At 42.0% G+C, this 22,222-nt stretch overlaps 3 protein-coding genes across 6 annotated transcripts; 2 read left to right on the forward strand and 1 right to left on the reverse strand.

Annotated features, from left to right (window-relative positions):
• Window positions 1-2,125: 2,125 nt before the first annotated feature.
• LOC137801751 (sclerostin domain-containing protein 1-like) lies at window positions 2,126-3,851 on the reverse strand. Its single transcript, XM_068599156.1, has 2 exons — window positions 3,656-3,851; window positions 2,126-2,553 (listed from the first exon to the last, which is right to left on the reverse strand). Exons 1-2 carry the CDS (start codon window positions 3,849-3,851, stop codon window positions 2,126-2,128), a joined length of 624 nt encoding a protein of 207 aa, XP_068455257.1.
• Window positions 3,852-5,449: 1,598 nt separating this feature from the next.
• Window positions 5,450-10,058, forward strand: ssr2 (signal sequence receptor, beta). 2 transcript variants are annotated; one of them, XM_068599133.1, is made up of 6 exons: window positions 5,450-5,509; window positions 6,124-6,275; window positions 6,935-7,033; window positions 8,211-8,319; window positions 8,406-8,483; window positions 9,589-10,058. In XM_068599133.1, exons 1-6 carry the CDS (start codon window positions 5,504-5,506, stop codon window positions 9,697-9,699), a joined length of 555 nt encoding a protein of 184 aa, XP_068455234.1. In that variant the 5' UTR covers window positions 5,450-5,503; the 3' UTR covers window positions 9,700-10,058. The 2 variants fall into 2 exon arrangements, with proteins under 2 accessions (XP_068455234.1, XP_068455233.1); XM_068599132.1 differs by lacking the exon at window positions 5,450-5,509 and having other exon boundaries at window positions 6,115-6,275.
• Window positions 10,059-11,085: 1,027 nt separating this feature from the next.
• si:dkey-240h12.4 (death-associated protein kinase 2) lies at window positions 11,086-20,770 on the forward strand. 3 transcript variants are annotated; one of them, XM_068599069.1, is made up of 13 exons: window positions 11,087-11,225; window positions 13,471-13,601; window positions 13,825-13,948; window positions 15,353-15,574; window positions 15,809-15,947; window positions 16,046-16,175; window positions 16,477-16,525; window positions 17,034-17,060; window positions 17,310-17,462; window positions 17,938-17,983; window positions 18,078-18,167; window positions 18,468-18,554; window positions 19,646-20,770. In XM_068599069.1, exons 3-13 carry the CDS (start codon window positions 13,887-13,889, stop codon window positions 19,724-19,726), a joined length of 1,086 nt encoding a protein of 361 aa, XP_068455170.1. In that variant the 5' UTR covers window positions 11,087-11,225; window positions 13,471-13,601; window positions 13,825-13,886; the 3' UTR covers window positions 19,727-20,770. The 3 variants fall into 3 exon arrangements, with proteins under 3 accessions (XP_068455168.1, XP_068455170.1, XP_068455169.1); XM_068599068.1 differs by having other exon boundaries at window positions 13,491-13,601; XM_068599067.1 differs by lacking the exon at window positions 13,471-13,601 and having other exon boundaries at window positions 11,086-11,225.
• The last annotated feature ends 1,452 nt before the right edge of the window (window positions 20,771-22,222 follow it).

Here is a 22,222-nt window from a genome sequence, read left to right on the forward strand (position 1 = left end):
CTATCAGGTTTTCGTATTTTTTATCCAATTATAATTATAATATTTCCATTTTAAATTGAGCAGTTTGTGGTCACAGACGGGTACATGAGGATACAATAATGAGAGAGGGTTCCACAAGTCCAGAAATACACTTATTTAGATGTGTACAGGTAGGAAATGTCACAGGGAGGCCGCCTGGATAGACCCAAGTACTTCTTATTGGAGTCTTTATTGCTTCAGGAAATCTGAACAATCTGAACAAACATAATATAACGCAAATATACAAATGTTTATCAGACTATTACACAATAGCACTGAAAGAGAAGTGGGAAGGGGATCAGGAGATTAATATTACAGAGCGTCCCTCGCAAAGATGTGATGAGGAAATGTGATTAGGAACTCCCAGCATCACGCAGCGGACTGATGAGGTCATTCATGTACTCCTTTGCCCTTGATCTCTTCATAGGACTTTGGATCAATGGCTTTCTTACTAACTACTTTGTTGTCTTTAGTATTATTTTATCGTCCCCCCCTCCTCTTCTCCTTCCCCACACACACACCTGCTTATCAACATTCCTACTTTACCTTGTTCACCCCTACAGGATATTATTGGGAGAAGATATCAGTTCTTTTTTTCTGCAGATAAGATAAGTTAAACATCCTGTTGTCATCCAATGGAAATCCTTCTATTTACAGCTTTCAGGGGGAAACAACTGAACGGATACATGACACAATAAAGAGTCTTAACATTTTGCAGCAGCTGGAACCAGTCCACTAGCCTGGAGGGACGGTATCCGCTTCACAATAAAACATGCCGTCTGTTGAAAGAAAGCCTTGTCACTGACTAATGCCTCTGTTGTTAGGGAGTTCCTGTCTGACATGCCTGCAGCGTTATGCCACCATCACAACCTTGTTAACCATTTTAATGTATTATTCATTTATTATTATCACTGTTTTCAGAAAATTACAAAACATACAAAAAAAGAACTTCAACTATTCAACTATACAAAAATAAATTACATACTATTCACTCTGAAAAAAAACCCATACAACTTTAGCCATATATTGTACATTACGTTAGACTATCTAAGCATCATTGTATTGTATACATCTAAGTTCACATTTGAACATTTTATGATAGTATCTCTTAAAATGTTATGTTTTACAGGCCTTCCATTCAAAATCTGTTGAGCCGTTGATTAGATAATTTATTCTTTTTTTCTATCATTTTTTGAAGATGCTCTTTAGCAAAACATTGAACCCCAACACAAACCAAAGCTCCTGACAAGCTATTATACATTACTACATCATTATTTTTACTGCCACCATGGCCCCCATTACCGCTGCATTGTAGATTTGGGCAGTGCTTTGTGTGGTGGCGGGTGACTCCATACGCCCCCTGGTGGCCATGTTGGTGCACCACACTGAGAGTGTGTCCAAGTGCTTTTCCTGGCGGCACTTTCAGAGCAAATGTGCAAGAGCTAGCAGCACGAACAAAGCAGCTAATTAGAATACTCCAGACATGTCTATAGATGGATTTTTAAACAACTAATTTGCAAGAATATTTCCAAGAAAATGTGTTTTGAAGAGCTCAATGAATTTAAGGTCAGGGTTTTGTTTTTTATTACATTATTAAAACCCGGAGAAAAGCATATTTCTGGCTCTGATGGTTTGATTAGCTGCATCATGCCTGGGCTGCCTATGAAACAGAGTTTTATAGTCTGTTGAAGTTACATGTACTCTAGGCCAAGTTTGCATTTGCTGTTGCTGAGCAACCATAGCCAGATAACATATCACTGACAAATGCCAGATCTTCTTTCAGGCATTGCATTTAATCTAATATCAAGAGATTTTCTGTGGAAAGCAGTGTTTCCCCTCGGAAACTCTTTTGTGTCTCTGTCTGTCTTCGACGTGTGTGTGTGTGTGTGTGTGTGTGTGTGTGTGTGTGTGTGTGTGTGTGTGTGTGTGTGTGTGTGTGTGTGTGTGTGTGTGTGTGTGTGTGTGTGTCCACTTCGTGGACCATGATAGCAGAGGATACTAAAATGATTTTGTCGTGTAGGACAAACAGCGACAGGTCATAAAGCTCTGGGTAGCCCTGCACTAAAATAGGAGAAGATATTCTATTTCATCCATAAATGTCATGATGTTAGTTGTCGAGCAGTGTCTCGGCTCCGTCCTCAGGCGGTCCAGCCTTCTTCTGATTTTTCTTCTGTTTGCCACTGTGGACAGGTGTGTCCTTGTGTCCTGAGTCATTCTGCTGTCTGGAGTAGCGCTTGCACTTGCAGGAGGTCACCACAGTTATCTTGTAGGTCCTCGCGCTGCCGTCCTGGCACTGCAGCCGGATTCGCTGAGTCCTGGTCCGGTCAATGACGCAACGCCACTCCTGCACGTCACGGCGGGTCCAGTACCTCCCGGTGTAACCCCCTCCCCCGATCCAGTTGGGCAGCAGGTGGGCTGGCAGACACTCCCCAGCACACACCAGCTCCTTGATGGGGTTGACGCTGGTGCACTGGCCATCAGAGATGTACTTGGTGGACCTCAGTTCCCTGCAGCCCACCTGGCTCTGGTCTGGGCCTGAGAAATGAGATCTGAGTTAGATACAGTCAGCTCCTCTGTCTGTTTACACTTGTACTGTTCAGGTCTACTTCCTGAACACAGAGGTGGTGAAACTGTCAGTTAAACTCTGGTCTAAATGGTACTACTCAGATAGAACAGGGACACTCCACTGAGTTCAATTTACAAGGCAACTTACTCAGCTGTTGTCTCAGCATCGGGCCTAATGATGTATGAATTTTGGAAAGTGTCGGATCCAGTGTTTGTGAGGAGGAGACTCTCTAAGGAATCACGAAAATGTCAGCTCTCTTTTTTAAAAGGTTAAAATATGTTGTTATTATTATTTTATATGACTGTAAATGTTCTTCTTATAAACCTGAATTGCTATTGTGTATTTAATATTATATATAAATAAAATGGTCCTGTCTATGTAAAATATATTTATTATTTAAAATATTCTAGTAATTTGCTTAGTCTAGATATTTATATTTTATAATTTAAGTTGCTCATTGTCCCCTTTGTTTTGTCATGTAAGAATTTTCCACCTCAGTCATGTGAGGTTTTGAATACAGACAGGTAGCAGCTGCATGAACCTGTCACCAAAGGATTGCTTTGGATGGAAACCACAACTAACCATGAAAAGTTTTGTATGGGGAACCGGCTTTTTTTCATTTACAACTGATCCCTCCTTCCTTCCACGCTCGTCTCGAGTTTAAATGTTGAACAATGCACCTCCTGCAGGCTGTTGTAGCACTGTGTGGATTGGCTTCTAGATAGAAGCTGCTTTACTTACAAAGCAACATGAATGTATGCTTACCATTAATTAAAATGTTCTTTTATTTCTTTTTGGTCTATGCTGTTTTCTTTATGTCTTCATCACAGTCCCAAAGCAGTCTGGGAAATCATGCAAATGCTGCCAAACACTTGCTCTCGGCACAGTACACTCACAGAATGCTCAACGCTTACTAATCATATTTTGCAACAAGTGCAAGTTGTTTTTTTTAAAACAAGATCACATTTCCCTCTGAAATCCAGCTGCTACTCTCGTACAACATTACAAGAGAATAATCATCTCTGTCACATCCAGGCACCGAAACACGTGTCAAGGTTGACTTGGACTCACCGTCGCGTGCAGGGTCAGCCGGCCGTCTCCCTCCGTTCCTTGACTGGTTCGTGTCCTCATGAACCGGCTCGTCTCCAGTGTTGGGGACCAGCAGAACACCGTCGGACTCGGTGGCGCCGTTCTGCACCGCTGAGCGGCTCCTGCACAGCAGCAGCAGGAGCGCGAGAAGCTGAAGGCCGCTGGCAGGACGGGACATGACTGCACCTGACAGATCTGAGAAGCACTAACCTGCTGCTGCTCTTTATATCTTCTGCTGTCTCAACAAGACACACCCACCCGAACAGCAGCCCGCACTGGGACCAGGCACATCTGGAGCCTTCTATGGGATGTTGGACGCTCCAATAAAATGGAGATTCTCTTGCTCTTGACTCAAATTTTATCAAATTATTATTTTGAAATAAAACAACACACAGAATGTTCCCAAAAATAATCTCATCCAGTTCGTTAAAATGTTACTTTCTCAAAAAAGTAAAATCACCCACGTTTTAATCTTTTCTCTCACATTTATAAAAGAAATGAACAGGGCAGTGCATATTTTTTTAAATCTTATTACACATGACATTCATTGATATGCACTAACATTGCACATCTAGTATATACTCTCTAGTGGGGTAATATGGTATATGATCTCTCTAGTGGGGTAATATGGTATATGATCTCTCTAGTGGGGTAATATGGTATATGATCTCTCTAGTGGGGTAATATGGTACTATGATCTCTCTAGTGGGGTAATATAGTACTATGATCTCTCTAGTGGGGTAATATGGTACTATGATCTCTCTAGTGGGGTAATATGGTACTATGATCTCTCTAGTGGGGTAATATGGTACTATGATCTCTCTAGTGGGGTAATATGGTACTATGATCTCTCTAGTGGGGTAATATGGTATATGAGCTCTCTAGTGGGGTAATATGGTAATATGAGCTCTCTAGTGGGGTAATATGGTATGTGAGCTCTCTAGTGAGGTAATATGGTAATATGAGCTCTGGGGTAATATGGTGCTATTATCTCTCTAGTGGGGTAATATGGAACTATGAGCTCTCTAGTCCTGATTAGTAGGAAAAAATAACTTCAGTTGCTTGGCCAATCACAGGAGCAGATGGTAGTTACTACTACAGATACAAAAATGTGTTTGTGGGTTTTATGTTTGCTTTGAGTGGATTCCTTAACCCTAACCCAACTTCTAAAGATGTACTTAGCTTTTTCTGTTGCATTAAGTGTCTACTATTTAGCATGTATTGATGATTGATTTATTGTGTTTGTATTGCTCTAGAGTCTATGTGAAACATACACACTGTCCACATACTGTGTGACATAAGTCAAAACACCAGCACTCACTGGGAGTTTATTCTTCTTTTCCTACTTAAATGAGGATATGCAGCAGCATTGAACGTTACTTGTATTGTCATGTGTGGCTGCAAGGCTGGTTATCATACAACATATTAACTACATATTTAGGCCGACACTTTTGAAAAATGTCTGCTGAAGACAGCCACCCTGAGTGGTAGCCATGTTGTCTGGCCAAAACAAAAAGTGATTTTGCTCAGCTGTATTCAAACAAGTACTCGCCTGAGTAACACACTCTTGCCCTCTATTTATAACCGGCAAACCTCAGATTGTATAACGAGTGCAAGCATACACATTCAATGTGGTAACAATACATTACAAGTCCAGCCTACGTCGAATGATTCCCACTTCAGTGCCGCTCCCAGGCACCAGGGGCGCTGCGCTGTACGCCGCCCTCCTTTGCTGCCTCTCTGTACACGTCATGCAAACAGCAGCTTTAAGTTTATGCGCATGCGCGCACACAACTCCTCCTTCAATAACCGCGACTCCAAGACAAGCAAATGATGGTAATGGTCGTTCCTCTTCTTTCTTTTAACTGTACTAACTCATTTTAGAATCACATCATTTAACATTCGTAGCTCAAATTGTGTAATGTGAATGTAGAGAAAGAGCGCTGTTCCGTAGTGTAACGCTAACTGTGCCACATGAAGTTGACGTTAGCGTCAGATGTGTCTCTTCTTGTCCACGTAAGCGTCTGGAGCCCTGCCTGTTAATGTTCAGCACTTTGACTTTAAAGCGAGCTTTAATCTTTCTCTTTTTACTTAATCTATTTGACTTGATCTTAGTCTATTCACGAATGCTCATCTTTTTGAACAGAAGTGCCGCTTTTCTGTTTGTAAAAATAGCTTTGATGAAATGGCCGGTTTTTAGCTAGCTTAACTGTTAGCCAGGAACGTGTTTAAAGAACAGCCATGTGTCGTGTTGTATCGCATATACACATGTTTGTTAGTTTAACTGCTGGCTATGTTTATCATGTCAAAGTGAGCCCTTGTCTCTAAATAGCAACATGTATATGGATCAACTCTGGAGCCGGCTGCAGGACCAAGCTGTCCTCATATGGACCTCTCCGATATATTGTCTGATTGTGTTTCATCTCTGCGCGTTTTCGCAAATGATGAAGGTGCTGCACGTGTTTTTGGTCCTTGCACTGGTGGGCCTGGGTTCCGGAGAAGAGGGAGCTCGTCTGCTGGCCTCTAAATCCCTGCTGAACCGCTATGCCGTGGAGGGCCGTGATCTCACCTTGCAGTACAACGTCTACAACGTGGGCTCCAGGTCAGCACTGTGAGCTGTCATGCTCCTCTGATGGGATCTACAAAGAGTTCAACTTGATTACATGGGTTTTGAGAAACATTGTATCATAAAAATAGGATGGATGCATTCAGTCTGGCGCTTATAAGCATAACATTGTATAACACACACTGTGTATAAATACTTAAACAGACTACAGAAGAGCTCTCTCCTCTGACAGTTATAACTGTCTTTATTAGTTTTAATACACCAATGATTACTGTCTTTGTTAGTATTAATACAGCCCTTGACTCTAGTGCGGTATTCATACGCACACTCGAGTAACAGGGAGAGAGACACAACAGTTGAAGTACGCGAGTCAGAAGTTATTTCATGTAGAGTTCCAAAAAGAGGAATGTAGACGGCTTGACCACAGCCTTCCACTTCCAGAGCAAAACCAATGATGAAACAGATGAGCACACTATCAGCACCACACATTCAGTGACACCTTTGTGGTGATGATCTCCTGATCCAGAGGCAATTTAGTCCAAATGTTTCAAAATCCAACTGTAACATGAGTCCCCTGTAGTTGCAATCATGAGTTAGGAATTTAATTCAGGGTAAATATTGGCTCTGTTTGATTGTATTGTTGGGTAGAATCCCTTCCACTGAACTGAGTATTTTCTTTGTGTCTGTCTCTGCAGCGCTGCTTTGGAGGTGGAGCTGTCGGATGATTCTTTTCCCCCTGAAGACTTTGGAATCGTTTCAGGGATGTTGAATGTCAAATGGGACAGGATTGCACCGTATCCTTGAACTTAAATGTTGTGTAATGTTGGTGCTGTAGGATAATGTTCGTTTAATAAAAGTGTAACTGAGGGCTTCACTCTGACTCTAGTGAAGGGGATGAGAATCTATTCCAGCTGGGCTGTAAATTCATAAAGAATCCTGCTTTAGGACAATTTTTGAAAATTATTTTTTTTCACATGAACCTTTTTACTGAGCTCCCACAGTTCATACTAAACATGTATGTTCTCTTCAGACAAAGGTCAAATATCAACTTGGCAACATGTGCTATTAGAAATGAGGAGTTTGTTCTCAGAAAAACACTGTCGGCTGTAGAAATGGTCTGAAGTCTGTGGTAACCAAAAGTTCTATTTTATTCCAGCATCTCAAACAGAGGCACATTTCCCAGAAGTCTGGACACTGATGCCTTTAAACACCTGCTAATGATTAACTAACATTAGCCCAATCACCTTTTTCCCATTTCATTAGAAGCACGCTATTCTGCCATGTTAGCTTCAGCGGGTCACTGGTGTTCCACCCTGACAATCAAATTCTTATTAAACTGAAGCTACATGATATATATATATTGTCAGCATAATTTCTGTAGGCTTCAGACGTGCATGTGTGGGCTCGTCAGAGGATCGGTCCACGTCAATGCGTCCTTGGGCAGGACTCTTGACCCCAATTGTATGAATGATTTGTGTTGAGGAAGACGGCATCTGGATTCAGGCCACCAGCGGGGAGGAGTTTGTTTTCTTGGAAGAATCTTGCATCAGGTCCAAAGAATCAGAATCCCCAAGTCTGAATTTTCCACCAATCAGATTTTAGCAAGTCGACCCGGACGCATCTAGACAGATGTTTACTCGCATAGCTCTTACTTCACTATACCACATATTCTCTCTTTCTTGGTCAGGTCAGATTGACCGCCTGGCAGACAGACCATGTCTCTAGTTCTGTGGGAAATGCTCTCATGACTTATCCTTTTACAATGTTATATGCTCGCATCCGCTTATTCTTCATCATTAGATAGTCCTGCTGGGCAGGAGGCACCTTGCATGGTAACAGTTTATGAATGGGTGAATGACGTGACGTGTTAAAGCGCTTTGAGTGGTCGGAGGACGAGAGAAGTGCGATACAAGTCCATTTTACAATTTCCTTTCTTTTTGAAGTTATCTGATTTAACTGCTGAACTCTCAGAGCGAGCAACGTCTCTCACACGGTGGTGCTGCGCCCCCTGAAGGCCGGGTACTTCAACTTCACCTCTGCCTCTGTCAGCTACCTGGCCCAGGAGGGAGGACAAGTTGTGGTAAAAGCAGTTGCTGATCATAATCTTTATGGCTCAAAGCAGTTAAGTGTGTAGTGAAAGAAGCTGACGTATGTGTCGTCCAACAGGTGGGCTACACCAGCGCCCCCGGCCAGGGAGGCATTCTGGCTCAGCGGGAGTTTGACCGCCGCTTCTCCCCACACTATGTAAGTGATCCAGGCTCTTAACTATGGGATGCTCATTCGCTGACACACAGTGGGGCAAAAACGTATTTAGTCAGCCACCAATTATGCAAGTTCTCCCACTTAAAAAGATGAGAGAGGCCTGTAATTTTCATCATAGGTATACCTCAACTACGAGAGACAAAATGAGAAAAAAATGAGAATTTATTTGCTAATTATGGTAGAAAATAAGTATTTGGTCATTTACGAACAAGAACGATTTCTGACTTTCACAGACCTGTAACCTCTTCTTTTAGAGGCTCCTCTGTCCTCTACTCGTTACCTGTATTAAAGATACCTGTCTGAACTCATTATCAGTATAAAAGACACAAAAACAAAATTGTAGACCTGCACCAGGCTGGGAAGCCTGAATCTGCAACAGGTAAGCAGCTCGGTGTGAAGAAATCAACTGTGGGAGCAATTATTAGAAAGTGGAAGACATACATCGAGGGAGATTAAGTCCACTGATCTCCCTCGATCTCGGTCTCCATGCAAGATCTCACCCCGTGGGGTCAAAAGGATCACAAGAACGGTGAGCAAAAATCCCAGAAGCACACGGGAAGACCTAAACAAAGTATTGAGATGCACTTTTGTTATTGACCAAATACATATTCTCCACCATAATTTGTAAATAAATTCTTAAAAATTTAGAGAATGTGATTTCCAGATTCTTTTTTTTCTCATTTTGTCTCATAGTTGAGGTATACCTATGATGAAAATTACAGGCCTCACATCTTTTAAAAGGGAGAACTTGCACAATTGGTGGCTGACTCAATACTTTTTTGCCCCACTGTAACACAGGACCACTAATATTTGTTCGTATTCCTGAGAGGTATTTCTGTTTTGAAGTTTACACTAGTGAATATGAAGAGGTTGGATGTCGTATTAAAAGCAGCCGGCTGTATGATGCACCATTACTTAACAGCACCACAAATGGCCTCAAAATTAATCTTCCAGTTGAAACAGCGCTCCAAAATTGAACATTAGAGCATAAGTGTGATTTTCCTTCCACACAGTTTCAGATTGAACACTAAGTAATGAGGTAATAATAGAAATGATTTGTGCACTTTCCTATGTCTCTCTCTTCTAGCTGGACTGGGCTGCGTTCGGTGTGATGACTCTGCCCTCCATCGGCATCCCTCTGCTCCTCTGGTACTCCAGCAAGAGGAAGTATGACTCTCCGAAGGCCAAGAAGAACTAAAGAAGCACAATTTGAGGCGTGGGCGGGGGGTGGGGGCTCTGGATAGCTGAATAACCCATATTGGGGTTCAAAGTCAAAAGAAAGTGTGGTGACCAAGGAACGTTATTGTGATTAAGAGACCTTTTGGATCTGGAAATAGAACAACAGCTAAAGTAAGGTGAATGAACGTGGACGCTCTATGTTCTCAACTACAGCCATTGCATCACATTTTACATGGGTTCATGAGACGGAACAATTACAATGGCCATTACTACTCTCACAGAATTTTGTAATTGTGTACATCAGAGAACTAAATTCACATCTGAAGTTTCTAGCCAGTTGTTGGACTTAAAGATAAATTAAAGTTTTTTTTTTCAGAATCTCTGTCTGATTGTTTTCAGTTTTGTCACATTTACATGAAACCAGACAGTGATTGTCACGTAATTCGAATCCAATGAACACCATCCAGTGGCGTTGAGAGAAAGCTGCTGTTCACAGATAAGGCAGCATTGTGTACATGAGACATTACTTCAACTGCGATGTCGTGTTCAGACCTGTAAGGCTTCAGCTTCAAGGGACTGCCGGCGCTCAGCTCGCTCCTGGGCCTCTGCACAGGCCTCGAGTGTACACAGTGGGACGCCCATGGTGAGCGATTGTTTTGAAATAAAATGACCTGTATTAGATGACCTGTACAATACTATTTTTTACCTGGAGCTTTTACTGCATCTGCTGATTTCAAACAAACCTCTCTCTTTCCATTCATGAAGTCAGTATTTCATATTTAATAAAAACTAACAGATTTAAAAGATGAAAAAATTAGATGTTTGTATTAAATGTTTCTTCTTAACTCAGTTCAAGCATTTCAACTGTTCAGCCTTGTTTCCGGACCTCTTGATTCAACTCGGGCTGCTGCTTTTACCAGAAGTTATTTGAGCGTTTTATTCCATCAGGTGTTTTTAGTCCAACTGTAATGTGGCCAGTTACCAGCTGGTTTCTGTAGTTTCTTAGATTTGTGATAAACCATTAAAAATTAAAGACGTTAACCTCTGACATTATTAGTCATTTATTGTCGGCTTTTTTGTGTACTTTTCATTTAAAAAAAAAAAAAAAGCCTAGGTATATGCCTAAATGACAATGCCAGGATTCATCTGGCTCAAATTGTAAAAGAGTGGTTCACAGAGCATGAGACATGTTCACACATGGAGTCCAGACCTAAACCTGATTTGAAGGGTTTCTGCAGCGTTTCTATCACGCAGCCGCTCTGCAAACAATGAAACGTATCCACAGCCCGTCCACGAGCATCAGCGTGTCTCGTCCCGTCCACATGAACACAAGAAGACAAGTCACTAGTCGACTCTCCAACCGGAAAAAAAGGGGGCGTGGCCGCCTCACGTCCGTAACCTCGGACACAACTTCCGCATTCCTCAACCGCCAGTGAGCCGCAGGGCCGAAAGCACCGCGCACACGGACATCCCGACTGACTCCTCGGGAGCGGAGACCGGTCGAATAGATGCGACAGACGAGCCAGAAGCCGAGCAGTCCCACTGGTACGTAACCTCTGCTCTGTTGCACATATACTTCACTTCTCTGTTGATGGCGGAGAGCAGACTGTTCCCGTTCAGGCTTCCGTACGTACAGTCTATTGTTGTCGTCGTTACAGCAGATGTTGAGAATAGCGAGAGAACACGTAGCTGTCCTCCTGAATGCCTGTATTGTTTAATTCTGCTATTCAGTGTCAAACCTTCTCGTATAAAGTCTGTGGTTGAAACATACCAGAATTGACGTTGTTGAGTCTTTTCAGGGAAAGAGTCCACGCGAGGTGAAACGCCGCTTGGTGTTTATATGTTGAAACTGGAAGTCAGGAAATTGCTCTTCCCTTAAAATAAAGTTGGTCAAAATTACTCTTGCTTGAATTTGGAGCCTCTTTTGTGCAAACATGTGTCACGTAAAAGAACTCTGTAGTACTGAAAAAAAGAAAAGAAAAAAAAGATATAAATACATTCAATTTACGGGATTCAAACTCGTATAGTGGGATAGTCAGTGACATTACCACTACACCATAATAGACACAAACTATTGTAAGTTTACAATTGTTTTATTTACAATATAGCCAGTGGTCGCATTTCAAAAGGCAGGGAAATAACCAGATCAACTTGTGACCAACTGACTAGGACTAGACTAGGGTGGTGGTCCCCGTCTTCAAGAAAGGGGACCGGAGAGTGTGCTGAAATATCGTGGTATCACACTACCACTTTACCCTCGCAAGACTACAGGAGGGGTCCTGGAAGTTTGCTCAACTGGTCTACATGTGCTTTGTAGACTTGGAGAACGCTTTCGACCGGGTCCCTCTGGGGTTCTTGTGGGGTGATGCAGGAGGATGGGGCTCTACTTGCCTGCAGTTGGAGCCGTGTTCGTATTCTCGGCAATAAGTCTGACACGTTCCCGGTGGGTTTTGGCCTCTACCCTTTAATCACGTCCTGTTTGTGATTTTCACAGACAGGATACCTAGGCTCAGCCAGGTGGTAGAGAACGTCAGGTTTGGGAGTCTCGGGTCACCTCTCTGCTCTTTACAGATGATGTGATCCGGTTGTGAGGTTAAGATGGACCGGAGATCAACAGGTGGATCAATGCAGCTGCAGCAGTAAAACGGGTGAAAAGGGAGCTGAGCCGAAAGGTGAAGCTCTCTATTTACTGGTCGGTCTACGTGCCAACCCTCACCTATGGTCACAAACTCTGGGTCATGACCCAAAGAACGAGTTTCTTGGATACATTTGTAATTACTTTCCTCCCTAGGGGGGCCGGGCTCAGCCTTAGAGATACTGTAAGGACATGAGTCTCCTCTGTAGGGCTCAGCCTTAGAGATACGGTAAGGACATGAGTTTCCTCTGTAGGGCTCAGCCTTAGAGATACGGTAAGGACATGAGTTTCCTCTGTAGGGCTCAGCCTTAGAGATACGGTAAGGACATGAGTTTCCTCTGTCGGGCTCAGCCTTAGAGATAGGGTAAGGACATCAGTTTTCTCTGTAGGGCTCAGCCTTAGAGACAGGGTAAGGACATCAGTTTTCTCTGTAGGGCTCACCCTTAGAGAATAGAGTAAGGAGCTTGGACATTAGGCGGGAACTTGGAGTTGAGCCGCTACTCCTTTGTGTTGAAAGGAGTCAGCTGAGGTGGTTCAGCATCTAATCAGGATGCCTCCTGAACGCCTCCTACTGGAGGTTTTCCGGGCACGTTCAACTGGAAAGAGACCCTCGGTCGAGCTGTAAAATGTAGCGGGTGAAAGGGAAGCCTGGGTCACCCTGCTGGGCCTGCTGCCACCGCGTCCCGGATCAAGTGGATGAAAATGGATGGATGGAAGGAAATCGAAAAATCGGCCAAAAAACCTCCGTTCATCTGTACTGAATTCTTCAGAGATTGTCATACATGTTGGAAAGCTTTGTTTTAGGCCATAGCCATAATGTATAAACACAGGTTGACACTGTGTTCTTTAATACTGTGTCATAAAGGGAAGTCAGATGTATTGAGGGAAGCTGATGTTTGTGAGTGGTGTGATTAAAAAGAACCAAGTCATGTGCCATCAGAGAGGGAAGGGAATTGGAGAAAAGATACAAGGTTCAAATTTCTATTCGCATATATTAGGTGATGACTGTAGTAGCATTTTTTTTTTTTTTTTTTTTTTTTTTGAAGAATGTAGGAAAAGATTTAGTGATGGGGCAGTGTGCAGTACAAAGTTGGAGGAAAGAGTCTCCATCTTTAGTAAAGTAAGGGGTTGATTTATTGTCTTGTGATATTGCAGCCAATATAAAAAATTCTCAGGTTTGCAGCCCTAAAGCAGAAGCTTAAATTAGGAAGTACTACTCCCACATGTGACCTGGGCTTCTACAGAAGCTGATGAGGTCATCAGGGACCTGTCTATTCCACAGAGAGGTTTGTATGAAAATTAACTAATTATTTAGGATTTAAAAAATGTTTTTGTTTTTGTTATTTAGATTTGTTTGGAGAAGACTTGTGTTAGTTATATATATATATATATATATATATATATATATATATATATATATATATATATATATATATATATATACATATATACATACAGTAACATATTGTTACTGTAACTCATACTCCGGTCCAACATTGGTGTTTGCAGAGTTTGGAGGATCATGATCGACTTGAAGTTGGTTGGACGAACACAGGAGTGGGTAAAGCAACATGGCGGTCTTCAAGCCTGAAAATGTTGAAGACTTCTATGACATCGGGGAAGTTCTGGGAAGGTATGGATACATCAACGTGTTTACCTCAATGCAGTCATTAGGCATTTTGACTTTTACAGATGTTGTTGTGTTTCTTCTGTATGCCAGCGCATTGGAATATAAATGAAACATTCACTATTTAAGTACATTGCTGATTTTTAGATTAAAGTACTTTTAAGATGATTTTTTTTTACCAGTTGTATCATCAGATCTTTGATTGAGTTGAAACCCAATACTTGCATTTAAATGTGTAATAATCTGCCAGATAACCTGCTGCTGATCTGCTTGGTTAAAACCAAAAATCTCCAAATCTGGGAAAGAGGGCTGCATTTGAAGAGTCTTCAAATTGGCCAGCCTTGTCCCAGCCACTCTACACATTTGCATTAAATATATTTCATCCCCAAACCTGAGAAAGACCCTTCAACAATAGGAATGATCCGAATACTCTTTTAACAATAGATTACTATATTTTGACCATGATGTGCAAACCAATAATGGACAGTGATAGATCCGTTTATTGCTGAAACTCAAACATATTAAGTATGTTTTTGTCTTTTAAAAAAGCCGTTGACTCAATTAAGCCCAAATGTCTTTTAGTAATCCTTATTGATAACTTAATGGCTCTGTTATAATTCTTCTTTTCTTACCTGCAGAAGATTTTAAATACACATATCCTGATGTTTTATACGGAGTCAAACATTTCCCAACTGGCAGATGATACAAAAATGCATTGCTCCGTGGACTGCAGCCATGCTGGTCCCTTTTTGTCTGAGTCATGTTTTTGATTATCATCTTTTGATATTTTTGTCACATAATTTAAAAATGTACATTGTCGTACATGTACATTGTCATCCTATGTCTTATGACATAGGACGACAGATCAAGTAGCCAGTGGGACACACAGTGGGAGCACACACAGTGGGACAGGACACACAGTGGCACACACAGTGGGAGCACACACAGTGGGAGCACACACAGTGGGAGCACACACAGTGGGAGCACACACAGTGGGAGCACACACAGTGGGGACACACAGTGGGAGCACACAATGGGAGCATAGGCGGCCAGCTTGTCTTTACTGAGTTCTGTGGGCATTGCCAATAAGTTTGTTTAAGCCAGAGAAATGAATGTCGTGTAAAGTGTGTTATCCATCGTCTAACACAGGGCTCAGGACGATGGCTCACACACTCAGGCTACATCCAGCAACCACAGTGAACTTCAGTCATTGAGCTGCTGTCTGACACTGCAGACTACATGCTGGGCCGCAGAGCCCTGACAGTCTGTCCTCGCTGCTTCATAAGTGAAGGACAGACAGACAGATTCTTTACTTTTATAATTAGATTATCAAAGTGTCAAAACAACACAATGTTGTTGTATCTAAAGCTCAGTGTTACTGTCTGTAAATTGTGTTCTTGCCCCGTCCAGTGGGCACTTTGGACAGGTTCGACGGGTTCAGGAGCGAGCCAATGGGACTTATTGGGCAGGCAAGTTCCTGAAGATTCGGAAGAACACGTGCAGCCGCCTCGGCCTGGACAGGAGCTGTGTGGAGAAGGAGGTGTGGATCCTCCAGGCTGTACAACATCCAAACATTGTGACTCTCAAGGACGTTTTTGAGAGCCAAGCCGAGGTGGTCATCATTCTGGAGCTGTGAGTTGTGTGTGTGTGTGTGTGTGTGTGTGTGTGTGTGTGTGTGTGTGTGTGTGTGTGTGTGTGTGTGTGTGTGTGTGTGTGTGTGTGTGTGTGTGTGTGTGTGTGTGTGTGTGTGTGTGTGTGTGTGTGTGTGTGTGTGTGTGTGTGTGTGTGTGTCTGCCCTTCGTATCTACATGGGGCTACAATCTAAGAAATGCACTTTCCACATTTTTCGTCTGTTTGACATTTCAGTGTTAGTGGAGGGGAGTTGTTTGACTTCATTGCTGAGAAGGTGAACCTGCTGGAGAGTGAGGCCATTAAGTTCATGACCCAGATCCTGCAGGGACTGGCCTTTATGCACAGCAAGAACATCAGCCACTTTGACCTGAAGGTACCAGTAAGCCACCGCTTCTCTGCTTGCTCTAGATGTTTGGAAACGGATGTGAAATCAAACTGGACATAGAACGTAACGATGTTGTCTCCATTCAGCCAGAGAACATCATGCTGTCCGACAAAGCAGCTGCTCAGCCCAACATCAAACTCATCGACTTTGGCCTGGCCCACCATTTTCATCAAGGGGAGGAGTACAAAAGCACAAGTGGCACCCCACAGTACATCGGTGAGGATGAGCAGTCCTTCATTTGTGTCTTTATTGCAGTGTCTAAGGTGTATAGAGCAAAAATGTAAGTTTGGATAAAATGCAACTAATATTTGGCAAAGAAAAGCTTATTGTGGCTGCAATTAACCTGTTTTGCACTGAATATATTTTCAAAATTATAACAATATAATGCAACCTGTGCAAAATATAACTATGTGAGTGTCACGTTGTACTAGTGGCCGCAGTCCTCTACAAATCTTTTTTAAATGGGGTTGCAGGCTCGATACGGCCGCTCTCAATTCTGCCTGCCTGTCTCTTTCAGCCCCTGAGGTGATCAACAGTGAACCTCTGAGCACAGCAGCAGACATGTGGTGAGCATTACGACAGAAACTGTTCTTATCCATGATTGCTCACACAAACGTTTGGTATCCAAAGCCTGTCCCTTCACTGCTCCGTCTTCATTAGTAACATGTCATTCAGAGTCCCTGTACCTGGTAAATGGACCTGTACTTGTATAGCGCTTTTCCGACAACTCAAAGCGCTTTAACATGACATCACTCATATTCACACACTGATGGGAGGAGCCACCATGCAGGAGCCACATGAGTATCGTCAACCATTCACACACATTCATACTTCGTAGGCCAAGCTACTGGAGCAATTTTAGGGTTAAGTGTCTTGCTCAAGGACACATCGACATGGGCTTCCGGCGCTGAGGATCGAACCACCGATCCTCTGATAGAAAGACGATCCTGCTCACCACTGAGCCTCAGTCGCTCACAGTAATCACACACAGTGACTGAGGAGACACTATTTGTCTTGAAAAATTTGAAAGCACACCACATGACTGCCTGCGTCTTTTGCTTCTTTCTCCTTCAGGAGCATCGCAGTTGTTACCTACATACTGTAAGTTGTGTTTGTGTGTTGTTGGCTTGCATTGTATGTTCAAATATATAAATGCATATAATTAATGATCCGAAATATCTACTGTCTCATACTAGTTGAAACAATGTTATTTCTTGCCCCACATTTGACATTTTATCTTTTATAGATCTTTTAATCATCATGTGCATTATATTCTCAGCCTTTTTTTAGCTAGAAGGACAAAAACCTTCATCTGTATTTATGGCTCAAGATGTCTCACTCTGTCCTCAGACTGAGCGGTTTGTCGCCATTCCAAGGAGAGACAGATGAGGAGACTTTGAGGAATATCAATCTCATGAACTACACGTTCCCAGCAGAGTATTTTAGCATGACCAGCTCCATGGCCAAAGACTTCATCCAGAAACTCCTGCTGAAAATCCCCAGGTACGTCTTCTAGCTAGACACTGTCATTGGTCGTCTCCTATTGGAGCAAAAGCCAGGTTGTTGTAATGTGTGTTCTGGGTCTGTGATAGGAATAGAACACATGATGTACTGCTGTTGTCGAACGTATATATTTAAAACATACTGTAGATTGATTGATTGACTGAGTCAATGGGTTATTTATGTGTGGGTGACTGTGGCTCAGTGGTTAGCATGCCCGTCTTTTAATCAGAGGATCGGTGGTCCGCTAGTCCCTGTCGTTGTGTCCTTGAGCAAGACACTTAACCCCTAACTGCTCCCCGTTGCTGTGTCAACGGTCGCTTTGGATAAAAGCGTCAGCTAAATGACGTGTAATGTAATGTAGGTGCCAAAGCTCCGTAGGCTTCCAAGACGCAAGACATCTAAACGATTATAACTTGTCACTTCTTCCTGCTGTTCTGAGCCGTTGCCATGGCTTCTGTATTGATGTGTATTTCAGTGAAAGAATGACAGCTGAGGAGTGTCTGCTTCATAATTGGATTAAGGTGAGCACAAATCTTCTAACCTTCTTTGGTTATTTGCTGCTGATTGTTGCTGCGTGTTACTTACAACAACTGCAAATGTTGTCGTCTGTTTCAGCCCGTCACACGCAACCAGATGGCCAATAGGAATCGATCCTCAATCAATATGAAGAACTTTAAGAAGTTCAACGCCAGAAGGAAATGGAAGGTGAGTGTGGATATGTATGCCAAATCAACACGTAAGTATATTTCTATCAGAGAGACCGTAGAGAGATGACAGGGAACATAAAGAGATGAGGAACAACAAGACCACAATAACACTTAGACTAGAGGTGGTGTGCTTCGTTGTCGCGGTACCTTTTTAGTTAACGAGCCTTGTTCTGTCACAGACTGAATAAATGAGAATAAAGTTCTGACCCAAGTATGATCCTTGGAAATAGTACTAACATTCATGCATTCTGGTTGGCTGGCCAGATTTACTGACCACTGTAACATTGTGTCCTCCCAGATGTCCTATAACATGGTGTGGATGTGTAACCGGCTGGTCCAGTTGAAGCTGCTGCGGAAGGCCAGCTCAGATCCAGATTCTCTGCAGGTGAGACCACTTTATTACTTATTTACTTACTTACATTATTACTAGCCATCTTGATAGCATTATTTTTATTATTATTGCTCTGGTTGTTTATTGTAAAGACCAAAAAAATTACTTTACGTCAGAAGATACTTAGAAAATAAAAACTTATTTTTAGGTAAATTAATATATAAAATAATTATTATTGTATTTTTTTTATAGCACTTTAAAACAATAATATAAGTTACAGAACCTAAACTAGCTCTGCCGCCCAGGTGCATACTAGTCACATGGGAATAAAGAACTATATCAGTATACTCCTTTAAAGGATTTACATGTTGGTGCCATGCAGTTGAATCACTCTCAAAAACATCTTCGTCTGTGAGCAAGTGACCAACGTCCCTTTGGTATCGGCCCACAGAAAGAATGGAAAAAAAAAAAACTAGGCCGGTTTTATTTTGAAAAATGAGCGGATACATCCGTCTGTGCGTCTCAGCCTCTTACTCTTGACACATGTCAGATGCTATGTGAGAACGTTACCCCAAAAATGAAACTTAAATGTAAGTTTCAAGTCTGCGGTAGTGCCGGTGTTCTGGATTAAAATCAAGGCAGAATGTCCTAAAATCAACAAAAAGCTTTGAAAACCTGCAAGAAACATCCAAAGCATGAGTGTGAATAAAGATCGCGATCAGTAGTGTTGCATGCTGGGTATGGAAACCATGAGTGTAAACACAGATCGCAAGGAATAGTATAAAAGTCAGTCAGTGATTTCTGAACTTTCAGTTCATGAGTCGATGTGCACTGTGTAGCGCAGGATGGGGTCGGGGCCACAGCCAGCCGAAAACAGCCTCGACCGTTGAATAACTACATTAAGCTGCATAAAAATCCCTTCAAAATAAAACCACAAGATTTAAAAAAAACATACATCCTTTTTTTAAACTTTTTTTTTTTTTTTCCCAAGCAAAGGCCCGCGACCCATCAAAAACGACCCACCAGCTGAGAACAATTGGTTTAGATGGTCTCATTCATATCTACACTTACAGTTCCAGATGTGCCATAGTCTCAAAATGTTGAGGTGTAGATGTAAATCCAACTGAACTAATTCTTTCCTCCAGAGACAATGTGAAAGCGACGTGGAGGACACAGAAAGCAAGCCTGCATCTCTGCTACGTCGAAGACTCAGCAGCAGTTCATAGAGAAGGTGGAAGACTCCAGGATGTCCAGCGGGAAGGGAGCATCGCTGAAGGGGAACGTTCAAGTGAAACAATATATAGTATTACTGTCTCAGAAGGGCCTGAGATGGTCATGTCAAATGACTGAGCACTGCTTGACATTTCTATATAGAAGCAAAACTTCAGCTCATTTTCACTAAGGAAACATGCCTTCAACAGAGCCTGTTGCGAAGTGTACAATTTATTTGAGTGGTTGCTGACTTTGGGAAACTCTTTAAACTCTGTGCATGGAAGATTTACATTGTGTTATCAAAGAGAATTCAAAACTATTTGAAATGTTGTCCTGTGATAATACTATAGTAATGCTCTGGAAAAGAACGTGAGGAACAGTAAAAGTGTACAAAGAGTCATGAGTGAAAACAGTGCCATTGCTACAAAGACAAAGGTCCAAATATCTACTTAATTCTGAATTGTACCTTGCAACACATTTAAATAGAGCTACTGTTATTGTTAGCTACTGTCTAGTACATTGACAAGTACAAGTGCAGTCAATATATATGGTACACAAACCATGCACAGAGTTCATTCTGCTACAAGTCCCGCCTTGTTTTATTTTTGCTAACGCGTTAGCGGCCGTGGCTACATCAAGATGTAAGAAGCGCCATCAACTAGAGATTCAAGGAGGCCAAGTGAGGAAGACTCCATCCACCAAATATGTGCACCAAAACACAGGAAAATGGATTCAGTAAGAGACATTACATTTGTAATTTGGTTTTGTAATGTTAATTCTTTTAAACGTGCAGAAAGGTTTGAACACAAACGCTGTTGCTGATTCCTGGCTCAAGTAGGAACTGTGGACCTCAAATCCACTGAATCCACACTGGAGAAGATGCAATATTGTAATCAGTACATCTTGTTCGATGTCTTGTACTCGTGTAATTATATTATTTGGCTTGTGATGTATCATCTTGAAATGTCACAATCATACATGTGTTGTAATTAACCTCACCATACACATTATTTTGATTGTCATCTGGCTTCATCCAAGACTTAAAGCATTATAACATCCTCATGTGTTCATAAGTATGTTTGTTTTCTTGTATTTGTTCGTTGACGACTGCGTTTCCTTTTCATCTCATTCAGTTGATTCATTTGACAAAGCAAATTGCAGTAAATCCACAACAATTAAACTGCAGTGACTTTCATCACTGTTATGAGTTATACATCAGTCTATATTAATACAGAATTTATTGACATAAGTCACCGACAGAAAAACTGAAGTGGTTAAAAGTAATGGTAATAATAAAGGATGTGTTTGAAGAGAAGTTTGCAGTTGGCCTCCACATACAATAGTATAAAAGCAACTGACACATCCTTTTCCCCCTCTTCTTAATTAGTTTACTTGAACAACACTGGGCCATTGTATCATTTGGAAATTAAGAATGTAAATAATTTTCTAAGCAAATATGAAAAATGGATGCAGCAGCAGAGGAGAGACCGAGAGAATGGCGCAAATCCTAACCCATTTCTTGTTTTTCCTGCCAAAGGAATCTATGCTTAGGAAATTATAGGTCACAAAAAAAGAGCAGAGCCATAACAGTGGCTGCATGTTTGAAACCAGCATGTTTGAGCCAGATTACTGCTGCAGATGAACAGCTTATTTTAGTTTATTAGCTACTTTATCTTCTTAATATTTTTAGAAATTAATCTTAAAGCTGCCTACTTTCCATCAAATACAGACAGTAATCTAACAATATTGAAAACCAATGCAGAAGTGCCTTATTTTGCCTTAAACGTGCATTCTTTGTTCTTCGTTGCTTAAGACCGGCAGAACTGTCTAGATAGACTTCTATGAATGAGAACATGGCTCTACTTCTCACTCGACACAAGTACAGTCCATTTCCCCCCATAAAAACTGATTGATAAATTTAGCACTCTGCAGACAGACTTCAGGTAGTTTGGATTGCAGCCACACCGCTTGTGTTAAATGAACATTTGAGTGCCTTCCTGCCTGTTAGACTCACTCAATGGCGCCTACTGGTGGCGGAAAGTGCAGCACATTTTTACAAAAGTCAATAGAAAACATCTTGAAAAAATATTACACCAGGGCCCTATTTTTCGTTCATGGCTTACTGAGTTAGCTGGATACTCTTGAGGATGAGATGACGCATGTCAGACTTTTCGGTTCTTCAAAGCAAGTTCAGTAAAGTTCTTGAACCTGGTGCCGAGCAGGTTTTGTCAAAGTTCACTGAATAAGTTGGACACTCCCACCGGAGCCGTACATTGAATAGCACACGGTGCAGCCGAGCGCTGGCCGTCTCACATCCTGTACACATTCTGTATGCATGGACTGTCTCACAGACTGGATCACAGCCTTTACGAGTGGTACATGTTTGTGTCGGTGATGCAGAGAATATCGTGAAAGCTGCTGCATGTCGTGCTGCTCTTAACATTTATTTAGCGCTTAAGAAACTTATGGATGTGTTGAAAGCACTCATACTTATATGACAGTGTTATTGG

This window comes from Clinocottus analis, unplaced genomic scaffold (assembly GCF_023055335.1).
Source record: "Clinocottus analis isolate CAN_PGR_092001 unplaced genomic scaffold, fCliAna1.0.p SCAF_43, whole genome shotgun sequence".
Classification (NCBI taxonomy): domain Eukaryota; kingdom Metazoa; phylum Chordata; class Actinopteri; order Perciformes; family Cottidae; genus Clinocottus; species Clinocottus analis.

Bases quoted from the DNA above. Each gene is read 5' to 3' on its own strand.
- LOC137801751 (XM_068599156.1), bottom strand. From the start codon at position 3,851: ATGTCCCGTCCTGCCAGCGGCCTTCAGCTTCTCGCGCTCCTGCTGCTG. The intron at 2,554-3,655 runs GTGAGTCCAAGT...CTCATTTCTCAG, and splicing joins GGCTGACCCTGCACGCGACG to GCCCAGACCAGAGCCAGGTG.
- ssr2 (XM_068599132.1), top strand. From the start codon at position 6,115: ATGATGAAGGTGCTGCACGTGTTTTTGGTCCTTGCACTGGTGGGCCTG. The intron at 6,276-6,934 runs GTCAGCACTGTG...CTGTCTCTGCAG, and splicing joins GTCTACAACGTGGGCTCCAG to CGCTGCTTTGGAGGTGGAGC. The intron at 7,034-8,210 runs GTATCCTTGAAC...CTGAACTCTCAG, and splicing joins AAATGGGACAGGATTGCACC to AGCGAGCAACGTCTCTCACA.
- si:dkey-240h12.4 (XM_068599067.1), top strand. From the start codon at position 13,887: ATGGCGGTCTTCAAGCCTGAAAATGTTGAAGACTTCTATGACATCGGG. The intron at 15,575-15,808 runs GTGAGTTGTGTG...TTGACATTTCAG, and splicing joins GTGGTCATCATTCTGGAGCT to TGTTAGTGGAGGGGAGTTGT. The intron at 15,948-16,045 runs GTACCAGTAAGC...GTCTCCATTCAG, and splicing joins TCAGCCACTTTGACCTGAAG to CCAGAGAACATCATGCTGTC.